At 45.6% G+C, this 20049-nt stretch overlaps 1 protein-coding gene across 1 annotated transcript; it reads left to right on the forward strand.

Moving 5' to 3' along the window:
• Positions 1-7303: 7303 nt before the first annotated feature.
• On the forward strand, positions 7304-15246 carry LOC307243477 (protein NLRC3-like). The gene is made up of 9 exons (XM_080018302.1): positions 7304-7397; positions 7487-7600; positions 8625-8700; positions 8839-9070; positions 10293-12096; positions 12224-12397; positions 13735-13908; positions 14127-14173; positions 14422-15246. Exons 1-9 carry the CDS (start codon positions 7348-7350, stop codon positions 14958-14960), a joined length of 3210 nt encoding a protein of 1069 aa, XP_079874428.1. The 5' UTR covers positions 7304-7347; the 3' UTR covers positions 14961-15246.
• Positions 15247-20049: the final 4803 nt, after the last annotated feature.

The following is a 20049-nucleotide window of genomic DNA, read 5'->3' on the forward strand; positions in this document are numbered from 1 at the left end:
CGTGTGCTGAGGTCAGTGGCCTGGGAGGCACTGGCTGCTATCAGAGCCAGGCCTTCTGTGATTCCCAAACTGAGACTGAAATGGATGTATAGCCCTCATCTGTGGCAGGATATTTGCACATTTATCTCGGATAATATTATCTGTAACTTTAAGCGTCTGCTGGAAAATACATGTTTAGTTTCCTTTTAAGGATCAACACACAGTATTTTCTAATCAATCGCAGATTTTTTGCAATTTTTTGTGTTCACAAATGTAAATTTGCGAAAGGAAAACCTCACTAGCATGTTTTCAAGAATGAAATATAAAGTTATAATAATATAAAGCTATATATTAACACTAACTAAAATACAAAAAAATATATTAAAACTGTGAGACTGTGCTGCCATTTGAATGTTTTCACTGAAGTCACTTTCTCTTTATTTATGTTGCCCCCTGGCATATTTTATTTGATCTGCTATTGATCAAACCCTCTTTCTATGGTTGATGTGTTTGTCCTTTATTTACCTATTTGTACCTTGACGTATGTATCTGCTGAAACCCAACTGGTATCCATTATTGGTATCATTGTATTGTTAAAAGAGCTGCAATAAAAAGCAAAGTATCAGAGGCAGACGTCCACACATATGAAGCCGATAGAGGAGCTTCAATTCCCCCTTCAACTGGGAGGTCGCACCGTCACTATTGGTTGGTGAAGACCACGACTCCCATGATGCCACGTTACTTCTGACGTCATCAGCCTCATCTTGTTTGTGTATATATATAAACAGTATTATTATGTATTTATTTTTATTCATTTTACAACAAACTGGATCAAAGACTTGACATTTTTATGAGGTTATACAACTGAAACGAGTGAAAAATAGGGTGAGCAAAATAAACCACTCCCATCGTTTCACGAGGTGTTAAAAAGCTGGATGGATCATGGTTGAAATGGTTGAATAATGGCGTCATGAACAGTCAATACATCATAGCTGTGGGAACATTGCTGGACAACAGCCAATGTCCAGTGGACGCACTGTGTCCCTCACACAGTAAAACATTTCAAAGTAAACGTAGAAGAAGATCAGATAGACAGGTGTAGGTGTTGTCGCTCCCTCTGGTGGACAGGTGTAGTTATTACATGTTGTCCTCACAGCACTCATGACAAAACAATGATTTGAACGAGTGAAGCTTGATCAACATGACACAACACTGAAGAATGATGGATTATTGATGAATCATCAGCGTTTCATTAGGGCTGAAACTGCCTCAACTGCTGGCAAATGATAGTAGTGAGTTAAGAGGCCGGCGCTCGCAGCCCTAAATACATTTTCAACAACAAAGCCTTTATTGTGGTACAAATATGAATACGTTTGCAGCGTTGTTGTAATATCTGATGACATCAAGTAGTATTAGACTAAAGTTACTTCCATGGGGAGGGGTTTGGGGCGCTGCTGCTTGGCTTCCGTGTCTCCCACAAGATGGAAGCACGGCAACGGAAGCAGAACAAACTTTGAAACGAGGCCTCGTAGATGTGAGATGATGAGGATTCACCAACTGGATTGATTGTTTCTCAACTCTCATTGGTCCCGAAACACATTTAAGTGGAACGACAATCCAAACCAAACCCCATTGGCTGACAGACCCAGGGGCCTCGGGAGGGAGGTCATTCTCAAACCCCATTGGCTGAGAGAACCAGGGGCCTCGGGAGGGAGGTCATTCTCAAACCCCATTGGCTGACAGACCCAGGGCGTCAGGAGGGAGGTCATTCTCAAACCCCATTGGCTGACAGACCCAGGGGCCTCAGGAGGGAGGTCATTCTCAAACCCCATTGGCTGACAGACCCAGGGGCCTCAGGAGGGAGGTCATTCTCAAACCCAATTGGCTGACAGACCCAGGGGCCTCAGGAGGGAGGTCATTCTAAAACCCCATTGGCTGACAGACCCAGGGGCCTCGGGAGGGAGGTCATTCTCAAACCCCATTGGCTGACAGACCCAGGGGCCTCGGGAGGGAGGTTATTCTCAAACCCCATTGGCTGACCGACCCAGGGGCCTCGGGAGGGAGGTCATTCTCAAACCCCATTGGCTGACCGACCCAGGGGCCTCAGGAGGGAGGTCATTCTCAAACCCCATTGGCTGACAAACCCAGGGGCCTCGGGAGGGAGGTCATTCTCAAACCCCATTGGCTGACAGACCCAGGGGCCTCAGGAGGGAGGTCATTCTCAAACCCCATTGGCTGACAGACCCAGGGGTCTCAGGAGGGAGGTCTGCAGCAGGCCGTTGCAGCTCGGTGTGATAGCTGCCTCCAGGGTTGCCAGGTTGGGTGATTTTCCTCCCTCTTGGGCTACTTTTGATCACATCGGGCTGGAACAAATGGCATTGGACGGGAACATAAAATTTGGGCAGGTTTGTGAAATAAACTGGGTTCTTTTTTTTCTTTGACAGGAGCGAGCGAAGGTATTCTTCCAAATACAACAAATAAAAGGTGTGTTTTTATTTGACAGGGATTGTATTTTACTGAGTTTCCTTGTTGAAGGGACACTTTGTCAGTCACTGTCTCAGCCCCAAAAACAGTATCATCCCATGAAGCCTTGAAACAGCCTTGAAACATTCTTGAAACAGCCTGGACACACAGGAGCTGGAATCCAGCTTTGGAGCTTGTGAAGCACAAATACAACTTTTGAACCAAGTTGATTTGAGTAGTTTCTTCAACTGTGGAGAGAAAAGGAGGCTTCTAATAAGAAACCAATGAGGCTCCCAATGATCAAACATGTCCCAATACCTCCAGTATCAATACATGTATTCAACAAAAACTTCTGTTTGATAATAACAGCTGCTTGTATGGATTTTATTCATCACTTGTTCTTGTTTGAATGACACACGTTGCAGTTGGACGAGGACAAAAACCTTTTCAACTGAAGACGACATGAAAAGCAGTTGAGTTGGAGGCGGAGAAAAGGGGGAAAAAGTTTTTTATTTTGAAGTTTTAGCAGCACTTTCAACGTTTCAAAGCAGCTGAAAAGTGCACCAAGAGATCCAGGACCAACGAGGATTTCTCAGTTTTCGCTGCGTTTCTTTCCCCGTCTCGGTGACTTCTCTGAAGACAACCGAGCTAAGCTAAGCTAACGAGGCTAGCTGCTAGCACGCTACACCTCGTGCCCTGAGTTGAACTTCTCAGTCCACCTTAAATGGCTGCAGTACCGTTGTTTGGCCTGTAGGTGGCTCTATGTGGTGACTCATCTCTGTCCTGTGCTGCAGAGGCCTCTATCCACACATTTCAACAATGAATCATCTGTTATGAATACTCTGTATTGAGAAAAATAATACACACAATGACTGTCCACCGTGCATTTTAATGGAATATATGTATAAACAAAACAGATCGAATAAGGTGCAAACTTCAGCCTGGTTTTGTTTGAAGATAAGATAAACCTTCATTAGAACCACAACGGGGAAATTGACATCGTTCCAGCAGCAAAAAGGGGAACAGCAGAAAATAGAGCATATGAAGGTACACGCTATAAAAAATATCAAATATATAGAAACATACTAATAAAAAAACACTATACATAGGAAGCAGATACTACGTGTACTGCACATATCTTGACAAGGCGGCACAGAGGACTGTAACATCTGCCTTTGGACAAATGACAGAGGTAACATGTGAAAATATACCGTACTCTACCTAAGTATGTTTTGTTTTTCATTCCTTGATATTTATTGATTTGTTTATGTTTATGATATTTAAAAAAAATGATCTCCCTGTCTGTCTGTCTGTCTGTCTGTCTGTCTCTCTGAGAAGCTGGGAACGTGGTCATTTGTTTGTTCCACAAACTTGAAGCACTTTACAGTTTTTCTGTGTATTTTCTCTTCTTTGTTCATGTTCAAGTTCAAGTTCAAGAGATTATTTGTCACATACATATACATACGTTCATACATATATGCAGTGAAATGTCATGACACCCGGTGATTACGCACAATAAGCTCTATAAATACTAAAAAATACCAAAATGTGCGTAATCGACACAAGATGCTCGCGCAGGCAGCCGCAAGGGGAGGCGCCACAATCGCAATTCTGGGTCCTATAATTATATAATAGAATTAATTGACTGTGTTGTATTAAATATACATTTAAATCCTCCTAAAAGTAATTTTAAATAGCATTACATTATTTAATCTTACAACCAGACAGAGAATGCAGTGCAAGGAAAACATACTTGAAGAAAACACAATTCAAACTATGAATATTAACATAGCTTTGTATCATTATATAGTTGTAGTACTTTGTGTGTGTTGTCATGTAACTTTTGTTTTCATTTCTTGTTTAGTTTTACTTTTTCCTTCAGTTTGTTTGTCTGTTGCTGACGCAGGCTCTGTCCCTGCGGCGCTGAGCGCGGGTTCAGTCGGAGCCCGGTGTGAGTGCGGGTCCTGGAGGCTGTGGCCCTGGAGGTCGGGGCCACAGCCTGTTTGTCACCGCTTGAATGAGCGGCACGATGGTGGTTCCTGCGGAGCGGGAGCGCTTGGCGGCCGTACCGGTGGAGAGCGGCCTCACGGTGGACGACCCGATTGCGCACCAGGGCGGTGATCTGCGGAGCCCCCCCCGCTGGGGTGTAGAAAGGAGGCGCTGCAGCATGTGCAGTCCCTGCGGAGGCAGCGCCTGATGGTGCTCAGCTCCCCGCAGCAGGAGCTGGACGTCAGCTTCAGGGTGGAGCGTGAATAGGGCTACTACACGCTTAACACCCGCTCTGGAAACAGGAAGTGCTTTGAGTGTGGGGACGTAGGGCACAAGAAGGCAGGGTGCCCGCACAGGCAGCCCAGAGCACCCATCAGCAGAACACCACCCTGGGTGGTGGTGGTTGATCTCTGCTTGGAGAAGGTCAAAAAGGTTTTTGTTCAAATAGGGAGGTTCCTGGGGGGGGGGTGTAGGCTGCACATATATATAAAGCCTCATCACATGTGATGTGGTTGTGTTGAATTGAAGCCACATATGTGTTGCTGCTGTTTTGATTGGTTTTAATTGGCTTGACTCATCCTCTTTGCACCGTACAATAACCCCACCCGAGTCTCTCCGTGTGTGGTGTTTCTCTGCTTGAGGGATGGCTGTAAGGTTTCTGCGTATCCTGGGGGACGGTGGGTGTCTGTGTCCTGCCAGCACCATGATTCAAGCACAACCACAAGGTCACGTCCTTCCACACATGCAATAAACTCTGGGTTTGAACTTTGTTCCAAAACCTGAGGAGTACAACCCTTGAATGGTCCTTGAGCTGATGAAGAAAGATTGAACTTCCTTCATATCTTGTAGAACATAGATCTATGTACAATGACAAGGAAACAAATGAGTGGAATTATGATCAAGCAGTAAGGTTTACTCTTTGTTTATATTTGATATATATATATATATTTATTTGAATGTGTGTGTGTGTGTGTCTGAGTGTGTGTGTGTCTGAGTGTGTGTGTGTGTGTGTGTGTGTGTGTGTGTGTGTGTGTGTGTGTGTGTGTGTGTGTGTGTGTGTGTGTCTGAGTGTGTGTGTGTGTGTGTGTGTCTGAGTGTGTGTGTGTGTGTGTGTGTGTCTGAGTGTGTGTGTGTGTGTGTGTGTGTGTGTCTGAGTGTGTGTGTGTGTGTGTGTGTGTGTGTGTGTGTGTGTGTGTGTGTGTGTGTGTCTGTGTGTGTGTGTGTCTGTGTGTGTGTGTGTCTGTGTGTGTGTGTGTGTGTGTGTCTGTGTTTGTGTGAGTGTGTGTGTGAGTGTGTGTGTGTGTGTGAGTGTGTGTGTGTGTGTGTGTGTGTCTGTGTTGGGGTGCAAGTGTGTGTTTGTGAATAAGTCTGTGTGTGTGTGTGTGTGTGCGTGTGTGTGTTTGTGTGTGTGTGTGTGTGTATGTGTGTGTGTGTGTCTGAGTGTGGGTGTGTCTCGTCGTACCTGCTCACTGAGCTTTAGAGGTGGAGCCAGATCTCCACCTGCCGCTCAGTCCGTCTGCACTCGCTGATGTGTGAGTTGGTTCCCGGTTCCAGGTTGGACCGGTTTGACTTCACACTCATGTGACGACGCTTGAGAAGGAAAGTTTTACTGAGGAGGAACAAATGAACACAAGCAGCCAGGACCGACTGTGGAGGAACAGCAGCGTCTTCTCTCCACACATGAAGAAGGTCAAATGTCTCAGTGGATTGAAGGGACTGGAAGCCACCAGGGAACAGTGGACGTATGAAGGAACACAGGTAGGAACACAGCTCCCGACACCATATTTGTATGAGCTCATGTATTTTTGAAGAAAGCTAGAATGTGACGTTGGTTCTTGTTGATCATTTACCTTCTATTTGAAGAGCTTCCACAGTTTGGACTGAAAAACATTTGATCTGCGTCCGCTTCATGTAGAACACCAGGTCGGAGAAGGGAAGGAGCTTAGTTTCAAGCTTTATATGGAGAAATACATGTACCTGTCTTACTGCTTACATACCTGCCTTACTGCTTATGCCTCACCTAAGATATACCTGTCTATCTGCCTGTCTTACTGGAAGGGGTGAGATTTAGGGGAAATGGAAGACAATGTGGTGTTGCAGGAAGTCATTCCTTTCTAACTTGTAGAGAATAGAAAGGAACGTTTGAGAAAAAAGAAACATCAACACAAGCCAGAGAATCTCAAAGCAGAGATGATAGACCAGCGAGAGAGAGACGGAGCCACTTCATGGAGCGGGAGAGAGAGACCACCACATGGTCACATGAGCCAAGGTCAAGAAAAGTGTGTTTCTGTTTGGACACAATGGATGAACGGTGACTTCTTGGAGACTGTAAATCCTTCCAGTTTGAGTTCAATGCTGTGAAACTGGAGGAGTGATGATCAACATTCATCCCTCATTCAATGTGATCAGTGAAAGGTGCTGTTCGCTGCATCTGATTGGGTAGAAATACAGAGCTTGTTCTGATGACTGAGAGATGCAGGTGTTGTTGTTATTGGTTTGAAGTGCAACGTGTGTTGTGATGAGTGACATGCAGAGCTTGTTGTAAACTCTTTCTGTTTAAATCTTGTTGCCCAACCTGTTTGGCCAGCGGGCCGAAACACTGTGACATCATCATGACATCATCTGAATTTAAAGGTCTGCAGTCTACCATGAATGTGTGTGAGGAGAGAGAGGAGGGGCGTCCCACCTCTAAAACAACTCTGTCTGGGGAACATGGCGGCCCGAGCAAAGCTAAGAGGTAAGATGAGGATCTCTGAGCGTCTGGGACTGTTGTCCATCCCAGAGCTCAGGAGTGATGTCACTACACCTTCATGAGTCTGAGGAAAAGCTCTGTGTGTGTTGTGTTGAAGCCCAGAGCAGCAGGAGAGTCCAGAGGCTCCTGCCCCCAGTGGGGTCTCCTTCAAGAGTGACCGCTCTATGGCTCCACCTTTAAAGTTTAAAGATGGAGATCAGTGTACGGAGCAGAGGTGAGGATTTATCAAATAGTTGATCAAATAAAACAGCTAAACATCCTCAAATCCTAACGTCCAGATGCTGCTTATTGTTCATCTGGTAGATTCCATCAGGAGAGAGCAGACTGTCCTGAACCCAGCTGTGTCTCCATGAAGAGTGACCGGTCTATGGGTGTTCCTATTCTCTTCAAAGATGGCCGCCCCTCCAGGGAGAAGAGGTAGGACTTTGAAACAGAAGATGGAAACAGAGGAGATTGTTATCATTCTCTACTGAGCAGAGGGAACAAGTCAGGAGCAAATGAATTGTTCAGAACCAGCGTTAAAGCACAACGTCAGTGACAGGGAGGGCTTTTGTTGGCACTTTTTAAATGGTTGTGTACATCCATATATTCAAGAGATTCAAGATTTTTTATTTGTCACATACAAAAAAATGTAGGTAGGTATAAAATATAGAAATGACTACTTCAACTTTAAAAGAACGTATAGTGCACTGAATTCAAGCTTCCAGTGATATTGGATATTGATATCAACTGCTGCAACCATGGCAACCTGTCCTGATGCATTGTGGGACATGTCCTTTAAAATGACTCATCCCGTCTGTTGCTTTTTTATGATGAATTGTAGTTTTAGTTGTATTAATGTCTTGTACTTATTATGGTATATTTCCATTTGTTAAAATGTTGAATTCTGTCTCTAAATATATCTCTATTTGTGTGGAACGATCCAAATGTGTCAAATAAAAAGGTGTGGCTGGGGCTGCACCAGTGACCCCTCCAAACTTGAACTTGTCCGTCAGTTTTGAAGAACACGATTGGTGAATACCGCCTTGTTTTCATTGATGGGAGTGCAACTGAGCAAACAACTGTGTTGATTGTGAACCACAGTGAAATGGAGAGGAAAAGAAAGGTGAGAACAGCCAAGCATAGCACCGTATCTAAGGAGGTGGAGTGTGAATATGTATTTGGGAACAGTACTCGTGTGGTGGGTCGCTCTGTGAGTCAAAGTCCCGGCTCCTTGTTCAGTCCCATCAGAACCTTCAAACTCTGTCACATCCAAGAGTGTTTTTACTACAAGACACCACCTCTAACTGTGTGTGTGTGTGTGTGTGTGTGTGTGTGTGTGTGTGTGTGTGTGTGTGTGTGTGTGTGTGTGTGTTTGTGTGTGTGTGTGTGTGTGTGTGTGTGTGTGTGTGTGTGTGTGTGTGTGTGTGTGTGTGTGTGTGTGTGTTTGTGCTCTCCACAGTGACCAGCAGAGGTCAGAGGTCACCAGTGCTCAGTCTGGACAGCAGCATCAAACAGACCTGGACTCCTTATTCCTGGTGTGTAAATGTCCAACAAGCTCCAAATGACATGAAGCAGCATGTGTTGTGGTGCTGATGGTCTCCATGCTTCCTCTTCACACCAGTGGGATGTGAATCCAGGACAGTAAAGTTCTTATCGATGTTCTTCTGTTCCAGCTGCTGGAGGACAACATGGTCACCTTTGTGAAGGAGGAGCTGAAGAGGCTCCGGAAGGTTCTGAGTCCAGATGAGCCACGATGCTCAGAGAGGCAGAGCGATGAAGAGGATGATGAGGTGGACGCTGAGGAAGAGGAGCAGAGGAGGAGCGCCAGAGAGGGAGTTGTGAACATCACACTGCACTTCCTGAGGAGGATGAAGCAGGAGGATGTGGCTGACTCTCTGCAGAGCAGTAAGAGACTGTGCTTCACACATTTAAAGGAACATTCCACTCTGGTTCTCTGCTTGATTAGTACAACTGTTTCTGAGAAGAAAATGAGAGCTCCACATGTAGAGTTCAGAGATACATCCAGGAGACGGTCGCTAGGAGACGGTCGCTGGAAGATGGTCGCTAGGAGACAGTCGCTGAGAGACGGTCGCTGGGAGACGGTCACTAGGAGATGGTCGCTAGCAGACAGTGGGGGAGTAAAGAGACAATCACTGGTAGACAGTCGCTAGGACACAGTCGTTAGGAGACTGTGGCTAGGAGACAGACCCTCAGAGACAGTAGGGGAGTAAGGCGACAATCGCTAGGAGACGGTCGCTAGGAGACAGTCGCTAGGAGACGGTCGCTAGAAGACAGTCGCTACGAGACAGTCGCTCGGAGACCGTTGCTATGACATAGTGGGCGAGTAAGGAGACAGTCGCTAGGAGACTGTTGCTAGGAGCTAGTCGCTAGGAGACAGTCGCTAGGAGACAGTCGCGAGTAGACAGTCGGGGAGTAAGGTGACAGTCGCTAGGATACAGTCACGAGGATACAGTCGCTAGGAGACAGTTGCAAGGAGACAGTCGCTAGGAGACAGTGGGGAGCAAGGACACAGTCGCAAGACACAGTCACTAGGAGACGGTTGCAAGGAGACAGTCGCTAGGAGTCAGTGGGGAGTAAGGACACAGTCGCGAGGACACATTTGCTTGGAGACAGTGGGGAGTAAGGAGACAGTATAGGGGCTGGGAATCACTCTATGACTGAGTCTAGAAACTCGGACTTTCATGTTGTTTCACGTGGAATAATATATAATCAAAACTGAAGCAACAAATAAGGTGTTTACATTTTGAGACTGCTAGTAGTTCCATTTTAATGGGAGATTTATAGTAGTACTAGTACCTTTTTAATGGGATATTTCTACACCTCGGTATCAGAGTAGAATGGTGTGCTACTAATAAGCCAGTAAAGCTACATGTTGGTTGTCATGGTGGAACATGTTCATATGAGTAAAACTGCAGATTTATAAGCAGCTGCACACTAAACCTCCACATCACACACATCCAGTCAGTCAGTCTGCTTGTTCCAACTGTGATGAGCTAAATACACAACATGGGGTTGTGAGTTGTACACGTTGAGCAGGAAATATTGACATGATCCTCATTGACCTTAACATCTACTCATTGATGTTCTCTGTTGTTTGTTCATTCAGTAATTCTTGCTCCTGTCTGCCGACGTCAACTGAAGTCTCATCTGAAGGAGAAGTTCCAGTGTTTGTTTGAGGGAATCGCTAAAGCAGGACAAGCAACACTTTTGAAGCAGATGTACACAGAGCTCTACATCACAGAGGGAGGGGGTGAGGAGGTCAACCAGGAACATGAGGTCAGACTGATTGAAGCAGCTTCCAGGAAAACAGTGACAGAAGAAACAGTCATCAAATGTCAAGACATCTTTAAACCCTTACCTGGACAAGATCAACCAATCAGAACACTGATGACAACGGGCGTGGCCGGCATTGGTAAAACAGTGTTAACACACAAGTTCACTCTGGACTGGGCTGAAGACAACGCCAACCAGGACATACACTTCACATTTCCATTCACCTTCAGAGAGCTGAACTTGCTGAAAGGGAAACAGTTCAGTTTGGTGGAACTTGTTCATCACTTCTTTCTTGAAACCAAAGAATCAGGAATCTGCAGCTACGACAACTTCCAAGTTGTGTTCATCTTGGACGGTCTGGATGAGTGTCGACTTCCTCTGGACTTCCAGAACAATGAGATGTGGACTGATGTCACAGCGTCCACCTCAGTGGACGTTCTGCTGACAAACCTCATCCGGGGCAACCTGCTTCCCTCCGCTCGCCTCTGGATAACCACACGACCTGCAGCGGCCAATCAGATCCCTCCTGAGTGTGTGGACATGGTGACAGAAGTGAGAGGCTTCAGCGACCCACAGAAGGAGGAATACTTCAGGAAGAGATTCAGAGAGGAGGAGCAGGCTGACACCATCATCTCAAACATCAAGGCATCACGCAGCCTCCACATCATGTGTCACATCCCAGTCTTCTGTTGGATCACTGCTACAGTTCTGGATCACGTCCTGACAACAGCCCAGAGAGGAGAGATGCCCAAGACCCTGACTGAGATGTACATCCACTTCCTGCTGGTTCAGTCCATACAGGGGAACGTCAAGTATCGTGGAGGATCTGGGACAGATCCACGCTGGAATACAGAGAGCAAGAAGATCATTCTGTCCTTGGGAAAACTGGCCTGTGAGCAGCTGGAGAAAGGAAACCTGATCTTCTATGAAGCAGACCTGGCAGAGTGTGGCATTGATGTCAGAGCAGCCTCAGTGTACTCAGGAGTCTTCACCCAGATCTTTAAAGAGGAGTGTGGGCTTTACCAGGACAAGGTGTTCTGCTTTGTCCATCTGAGCATCCAGGAGTTTCTGGCTGCTGTTTATGTCTTTATGACATTGACCAGCACTGGTGTCAATCTGCTGTCAGAAGCACAACCAACATCAAAGTTCTCTCATGGAAAGAAAAATAAACCTGACTTACAATCCCTCTACCAGAGTGCTGTGGACAAGGCCTTGCAGAGTGTCAATGGACACCTGGACTTGTTCCTTCGCTTCCTATTGGGCCTTTCACTGGAGACCAATCAGCTGCTCCTACGAGGCCTGCTGGAACAGACAGGAAGTACCTCAGTGACCAATCAGAAAACAGTGCTTTACATCAAGAAGAAGTTCAGTGAGAATCTCTCTCCAGAAAGAAGCATCAACCTGTTCCACTGTCTGAATGAGCTGAATGACCGTTCTCTAGTGGAGCAGATCCAACATCACCTGAGATCAGGACGTCTCTCCAGAGAGAAGCTCTCCCCTGCTCAGTGCTCAGCTCTGCTCTTCATCTTACTGTCTTCAGAAGAGGAGCTGGAAGTGTTTGACCTGAGGAAATACTCTGCTTCAGAGGAAGCTCTTCTGAGGCTGCTGCCCGTGGTCAAAGCCTCCAAAACATCTCTGTAGGTGCACAGATAACACACGTATATTAACTGTACACTGTTTGACATCTGATGACATATTTGAAGTAAATATCTGTGTATATCTAATATCAAACTATGTATTTATCTGTGTCATGTTGATGTGCAGGCTGAGTGGCTGTAATCTGTCAAAGAGAAGCTGTGAAGCTCTGGCCTCAGTTCTCAGCTCCAACTCCTCTCGTCTGAGAGAGCTGGACCTGAGCAACAATGATCTGCAGGATTCAGGAGTGAAGCTGCTCTCTGCTGGACTGGGGAGTCCACACTGTGCACTGGACACTCTCAGGTCAGTGTTACTCAACCTTGACCTCAATATTTCAGTCATATTGAGATTTGTATACAACTGTAGATAACTATGTCAATATACACTATTAAATAAATGTAACACAATATTATTTAAAATAATATATATTATATATAAAAAATATTCTTCTAAATATAACTTCAATAAATATAATAAGCATTAGCAGGTAAAACTATTTATTTCTTCCATATCTCTTAGACAGCTCGTACAGTTCAACCACAGCCTTTTTCCAAACAATGTCATTGAACAACGTTCCAAAGAGTCACAACTTCCATCACAGTTACAGCCTCACACACCTTTACATCCTCACATTCAAAGGACAGTTAGATGACGACCCCCCCAACCCTCAATTAAGGATCAGGAAAAAATTCCCAGAATCCCAAACACAAACATAAAGGAACCTTGAGAAGGGACTTGAGAGAGGGATCCTCCTTCCAGGATGGCTAGGAGAGCAATAGGTGCAGAGTGAGGAAGAGAGACATGGAATTAAGAACAGCAAAACACACAATGTCAAAACTACCAATTATACATGAGAATATATTGGAAGAGACGTGAACGTGGAATAAAACAAAGGTGTCGTGGTTATTTTAAATGGTTAATTTCCCATGAAATAACCACTGTGGGACTGAATGAGGGATTTGTCTTCATGCAACATGTTCATTGTAACCCAAAAACAACTCAAATGAGCTGAATGTCCAGAGTAGTTCAAAAAATAAAGGTAATCAATGCTTTTGTTCCACAGCCAAGATTGTGAAACAAAATAAGTCTATAATTCAAACCAAGGAGCTCTGAGTATCTGTATGTGTGTGTGCTCACTGCTCCCAGTGCAGCCACACCTGAACTGAAATGAGTTCAGGTGTGTTCCTTAGTTCCTCCAGTAGCCTGCAGAGGGAGCCACCTCACAGTGTCATTAGTACATGCATACACATGGTCAATATACTACCATCTGACTGATTACTAGTTTTTACTCTAAAGTCAAATACATTCAGTGTAGGTAAGAGCATAACAATGTATTAGTAAAATTTCTGGCTCTTACAAAAGGACTCAACATAATGTGAAGCTGCATAGTCCAGGTGTTCTGAAGCCAAATCATAGAACCATGAGTCCATTCTCACAATCATGTCTTTGCAGATGAATTATTATAAGTTCCTAACGTGTGTGTGTGTGTGTGTGTGTGTGTGTGTGTGTGTGTGTGTGTGTGTGTGTGTGTGCAGGCTGGGTCACATCAATATTCCATCTCATTGTGTTATGTATCAGTGTCTGTTGCCGTAGCAACCGTCTTCCTGATGTTGACACCTGATGCTTCATGTTGTTTGCAGCTTGTCAGGCTGTCTCCTCACACAGGAGGGCGTGGCTTCTCTGGCCTCAGCTCTGAGCTCCAACCCGTCCCATCTGAGAGAGCTGGACCTGAGCTACAACCACCCAGGAGAGGCAGGAGTGAGGCTGCTCTCTGCTGGCCTGGAGGAGCCACGCTGGAGACTGGACACTCTCAGGTATGAAGAGACCAGCTGACAGTCCCTGACAAGCTCTTCTACAAGGAGGACGCTCTACAACCATGTGGTCAATCATACTGGGATGCTGGGGAACGTGCTTTGTTGTTAGACAGCACATATGACCGATGCATGATTGGAAACCATGGATACGGAAGCTTCTTAATGTCCGTGTTTCCCTGATCTCAGAGAACGTTCTGCTCTGACTGTGTTCTTCCCAGGGTGGAGCAGGGTGGAGCGTGGAGGCTGAAACCAGGAGTGAGGAAGTGTAAGTGTCTGTTTAGTTTGATTCATTACTATTGATCAACTATTTAGATGGAAAGTCCATCCACACAGCAGTACGGGACGTCCATCCATTCACATCCTACTAAGAATGAAGATGATGGTGGACATCATGTGTATTCATCACACTGCTGATAAATGGACAATCTGTCTGTTGATCAATCCACAATATATGAACCAAACAGGGATGTTAGATTATAAACTGTTGCTGTTTTGTGTCTTGTTCTCCACCAGATGCTGTTAAACTCACACTCGACCCAAACACAGCAAACAGACAACTCCGTCTGTCTGACAACAACAGGAAGGTGGTGTTGGTTGAAGAGGAGCAGCCACATCCTGATCACACAGACAGATTTACCGACTTGAGACAGGTGTTGTGTAGAGAAGGTCTGACTGGACGCTGCTACTGGGAGGTAGAGTGGAAAGGAGGGGTTTGTATAGGAATGACATACAGAGGAATCACAAGGAAAGGAAGGAGTGATGACTGCTGTCTTGGATCTAATGACAAGTCCTGGATTCTGTTTTGTTCTAATGATCGTTACTATGTCTGCTACAATAAGAGTAGAACAGTCATAAATCTCCCTCCGTCCTTTGGTCCTCACAGAGTTGGAGTGTATGTGGACTGGTCTGCTGGCACTCTGTCCTTCTACTCAGTTTCCTCTGACACACTGAGACACCTCCACACCTTCTACACCACATTCACTCAACCACTCCACCCTGGTTTTTATTTGGATTTTAGGTTGTGGCCTGGTTCCTCAGTGTCTCTGTTATAGGTGGAGGAGGTGTAGTATCCTCTCTCTAAAAGCTGAACTGAATATTCAGTGTTTTTATCACATAGTTTATAAACACTGTATGTAATTGCCTTTCCATGCTGTGGTACATTCATGTACATGACATGTTTTTATAGTAATTATTCCTTCATCTGTGTATAACTTTACTGTCAAAATAAGTGTTGGAGTCATGTTGATGTTTGTCAACCTGCTGTTGTTCAGTCTTCTGCATGTTACTGTTATTTCATAACTCTCTAGAAATGCTTTTCATGTTTTGATGGGAACATAAGACTCACTTTGTTCAAATATGTGTGATAATGAAAACTATTGAATGTGGAAGTTTGAATTTTCTGTTAGGCCCACGGCCTCCCAGCGCCACTAGAGGCCGTCCTTGCCCCATCTGCAGCTCCCTACTCAAGCCCGATTGCACACACCTGGGATCAATTACCAGCACAGTATTTAGTCCCAGCTTCCCAGTCATTCCTTGCCAGACCGTTAACTAGCTTTCCTGAGTTGTAGCGCTATTGGCTCCCTTCCAAGTTCCTAGTGCATATTCCTAGTTCCTAGTTTATGTCTCGTTGTCTCGTCTTCCCCTTACCTGCTTGTCTCCTCTCGTCGACCCAGTCTGTCTCTCCAAATCCAGCCAGCCCGGTTTACCTGCCTGTCTCCGCTCGTCGACCATGGCTGCCCGTCCATCTCCATCCAGCTTGGTTCCCCGTCTCTCCACCCGGATCCTGGACCCCGTCTCCTGGTCATCATCATCCCTGCCCTGCTCCATCCCTACCCGACCGGGTCCCCGCGGCCGGCTCCACCGTCCCGGCTAATAAACATCCTTTGCCTGCCTTCCGTCTCCCTGTGTCGTGCGTTTTGGTCTCTCCCAGTTCTGGTCGTGACATTTTCTTGATGTGACATCTTTAAAAACAACTTTTTAAAATAAATTGGATGAAACAGTTGATGAGGAATCCAAGTCATCTGTTGTGTTATTGATGGAGCAGTGATGTCATTATTTACTTTACAAAATACCATGTTAGTGCTGTGTGTGTGTGTGTGTATTTGTATGTGGGTGTGTATACATGTGTATGTATATACATGCTTGTGTGTATGTAAACATGTCACATCCCTTCGACGTAGAAAGAGGCGTCGTCACGGTAACGGCGTCCGTCTGGCAGGATTGGGGACTGACCAGCGGCGTCGGCGTCGTCGCTGCTCAAGCGGCTGCAGCTTGACGCCCTCGACCTCTACGTCGCCACGGAAACGCACCGCCCGTCGGTCACCGTGGACGACCCCGAGAAGCACGTCTCCACCATGGAGACCTACATCGCCTACAGAGCCTCCACCGAGGTGGAGTTTGGGCTTTTGGGGCTCGTTTAGTGCTTCACGCTGAGTCTGAGAGTGAAAGGATTCAGGGAAGAACAGCGTGCAGCCAATTTACTAATAATACACCAAAACATGTATTTATCTTACTTACATTATACTTTCTTCTGTTTTTATGTTTTGAAAACTTTAAGCGTAATTGTGTGGATTAATTTGAAAGACGTTGACACAGTATATGTACACGTCAAGTTTGAGAGGAATTCACTTTTGGTCCATCCATCTCGCCCACAATCAGAAGAGAAGGTCAACACCAGATTCATCCCTGAACGACCAGTGCTGATATAGATGAGAGGGGATGGGCTAGCCTAGCTCCTGTCAAGTTAGGGAAATACACCTTCCAGTATCTCATGCTAACTAGCTTAGCTCAATGCATGGCCGCAGAGGGGATCGGCTAGCCTAGCTCCTGTCAAGTTAGGGAAATACACCTTCCAGTATCTCATGCTAACCAGCTTCGCTCAATGCATGGACGCAGAGGGGATGGGCTAGCCTAGCTCCTGTCAAGTTAGGGAAATACACCTTCCAGCATCTCAAGCTAACTAAGTTAGCTCAGTGCATGGCCTTGGCTAGCTTTGGCTATGACGGAAGCACGGTGCCAGGTCTTTGGGAACTTGGACCTCCGGAAGCATGATTAGAAGAATGTGCGTAGCCATTGAGATGTTCTTTCTCTTTGGTGCATGACAAACTCTGGATGGATATTGTCTCGACCTGGTGATTTGCCCAGCTTCAGTTTTTTGATTGCTGCCTTTAGCTCGGCTGCTGTGAAGTCTCCTGAGAGATTAGCATCAGCGCTGGCTGCTCTGGAGAGGGATGATACCTCACACGATGTCAGTCGTGTGAGGTAGGTTTTTGTCCGCATCAGGGAAGCGACCATTTTTCAGGAGCTGGGAAGCAATAGCATCTGCAGTCACTGGACACCTACGAGGTGTTGTTTTTCTCCCTGAGAGCAAGTTGATGGTCTGCCACGCCTCCCGCCATACTGGGTGAAGTCGATGGATTCCGCTACTTCCGTCCACCTAGCCCTTGGGGTGTCATCCAGCTTCTGCAGTAGGGTTGTTGCTGTTGCGTCCATTTCTACCCTGGAGCTCGCCTGCTGGTGTTGGTGCAGCAGGCAGCTGCACTCCTCATCCCAGCCCGGGATATAGTTTTTATTGTAGCCACGTGGGATGTTGTGCTTTGCTGCCCTTAGGAGGACTTCACAGTAGGCACTGTATGCAGCATCCACATCTTCTGCTTCTGGGTCCATGAGACCAGCAGTTCTTCTTTCTGTTTCCACCGTAAACGACTGCCAGTTCACCTTCCTGAAGTTCCATCTCCTGACCGGTTTGCCAGCTACCGGCTGTACTAGGGATGGTACTTTGATGATGGATGGCCGGTGGTGTGAGCGAGGGAACCTGTCCAAGACACGTCTCTCCGGTTTCAGGTCGTTACTGTGGCATATGACGAAGGCCAGATCTGGGTTGGTGTAATAGTTCCAACGTGCAGAGCAGAAGCTTGGGGGCTCCTTTGGGTCGTACAGCAGTAGTGCCTCAATGTTAGAGGCCCACTCACTCAGTGCTTCTCCATCCTGTGATGTGTGTTGGTAACCCCAATCCGTATGTTGGCAGTTGAAGTCACCTGCATAGATGGCAGGAGCAGTCACGAATGGAAGTGATGATGCAGTCAGCGCTGTTGGTGGGGGCTTATATACGTTCACGACAGATGTTTCTTGGATTTTAGTGACCAGCCACTCGATGTTGCAGCCAGATGGAGATTGGCTGGTGGCTGCCCAGCTCAAACCATCTCGGACGAAGGTTGCCATTCCATGCTTCTTGCTGTGGATGGATCCAGCGAGGGAGAACCCAGGAAGCTTGAGGTTTTCATCTGACACCCAGTGTGTCTCTTGCAGGAGGACCGCTGCCACTTTGTTGGAATCGGCGAGATGCCTGATGACTTCGAGTTTGGCGATGGTAAGGCCCTCGACATTGAGTTGGAGCACCGACAGACCTTGGTTTTCGACGGTGGGGGTGTCCGCCCGTCCTAAAGAGGATGTTCTCTGCCTTGGTTTTGGCCTTGGCTTGTACCTTGGTCTGCCAGCTCGATGATTCTTTGGCGACATTAGTTTTGTGAGTTGGTCTTGCACCACTTCTCACTACTCACAGGAGAGGCCTCGTGAAGGCTGTCGTCTTCTCTCCCAACACTGTTCATGACTGTTCAGCACAAAAACAACTATGGTAGTGCTTTAGTTTATTTATTATTGATAAACGTTTTTAAAATATTTATTATATATAACTGATGGAAATTAATACTTGAATTATCCATTATCCTGGACGTTTCCCTCCAATCTGATGAACTCATGCAAATTATAACAACCACCAATGAACCCTAACCCCCACAGTCATACCCACAGTGTTACACTAGTTATTTACAGTGTTACACTAGTTATTTATGGAGGACTCCTGTCAAAAATGTTTTACACCTTTGAACTTTGAACTTTTTTTGAAAGATTTTCCTTAAATATAAAGATACTGAAACTATACCGTTACCGTGTCCCAAAAACCCTGATCCCACTGGACAATCAAAATGGTCCGTTTTAATGCCAGATTGAAGATTCAAGAGGTTTATTGGTCACGTACATAAACATACGTTCATACATATATGCAGTGAAATGTTACTGAACACACCCAGAGATTATGTACAATAGTTACTAAACCGAACATAACAGCTAAGAAACAACTACCTAGCAACTAACTGAACTAACTGATTCCTAAAGCCGAATACAGTTAGTGAATAGAATATAAAATAAAATTAAATTAAAATAAGACTCAAAAAGGTGATTCAGAGTGGGGCTACAAAATAGAAGTAAAGGGAATAGAGTTATGTTTATGGTATAGGCTGTTTGTAGATACAGATACCGCTGCCCCCCGGGCGCTCGCGGGTTGGAATTTTGCACGATGGCTGAGTGAAGGAGGACTTCCAGTGAAGCACAGTGACAAGAGTCGCACATTTATTATGACGACTTTATTTTGGAACGGCAAGTACCACATCAATACAGTAGAAAGGTATATTTGCACTTGAAGTGAAAGAGACTTTGATTTGAAGGTTGAACTGGACATTTCCATGTTAGTTTTAGGTTGTGTTCTACTAAACCTCAATGACTTACAGGTTGTATTCTACTGAAACTTGGTGACAGTTCCATGTTGTATTTTACTGTAACTAGGGGACAATTTCATGTTCTATTATTGTTCCACAGTGAATAATGAACAGTATCATATATATTATTGCGGCAGTATATTAGTATAATATCTATCAAATTGCATGGCTCCATATTTGCAGTTGTCCTGTCACGTGAGCGTCATCACATCACTCCATGTGTCTGTCGTTGACGTACAGCAGATCGACCCAATGACACCAAATGATCCATGATATGAACTCAAAATGATGGGACGACGGTGCACAAGTTATTTAATAGTCAATGTTTTATTATCAACATACAACTGAAAGAAAATCAGAATCGGCCGCTCAGAATCAGATTGGGCCAAGAAAATTGCAATCGGTTCATCTCTAACCACGACCACATGTCTGAGCTGATTCTGACCGGCTGCTGTTAATTACAAACTACGTTCACACAGGTGTGTGTGTGTGTGTGTGTGTGTGTGTGTGTGTGTGTTTGTTTTGCAGATCACTCGGATGGCTTTCGACCTGCCAGAATACTGCGGCGCTAACAGGACTTTGACTGAGG

The sequence above is a fragment of the Zeus faber genome (assembly GCF_960531495.2).
Source record: "Zeus faber genome assembly, chromosome: 17".
Classification (NCBI taxonomy): domain Eukaryota; kingdom Metazoa; phylum Chordata; class Actinopteri; order Zeiformes; family Zeidae; genus Zeus; species Zeus faber.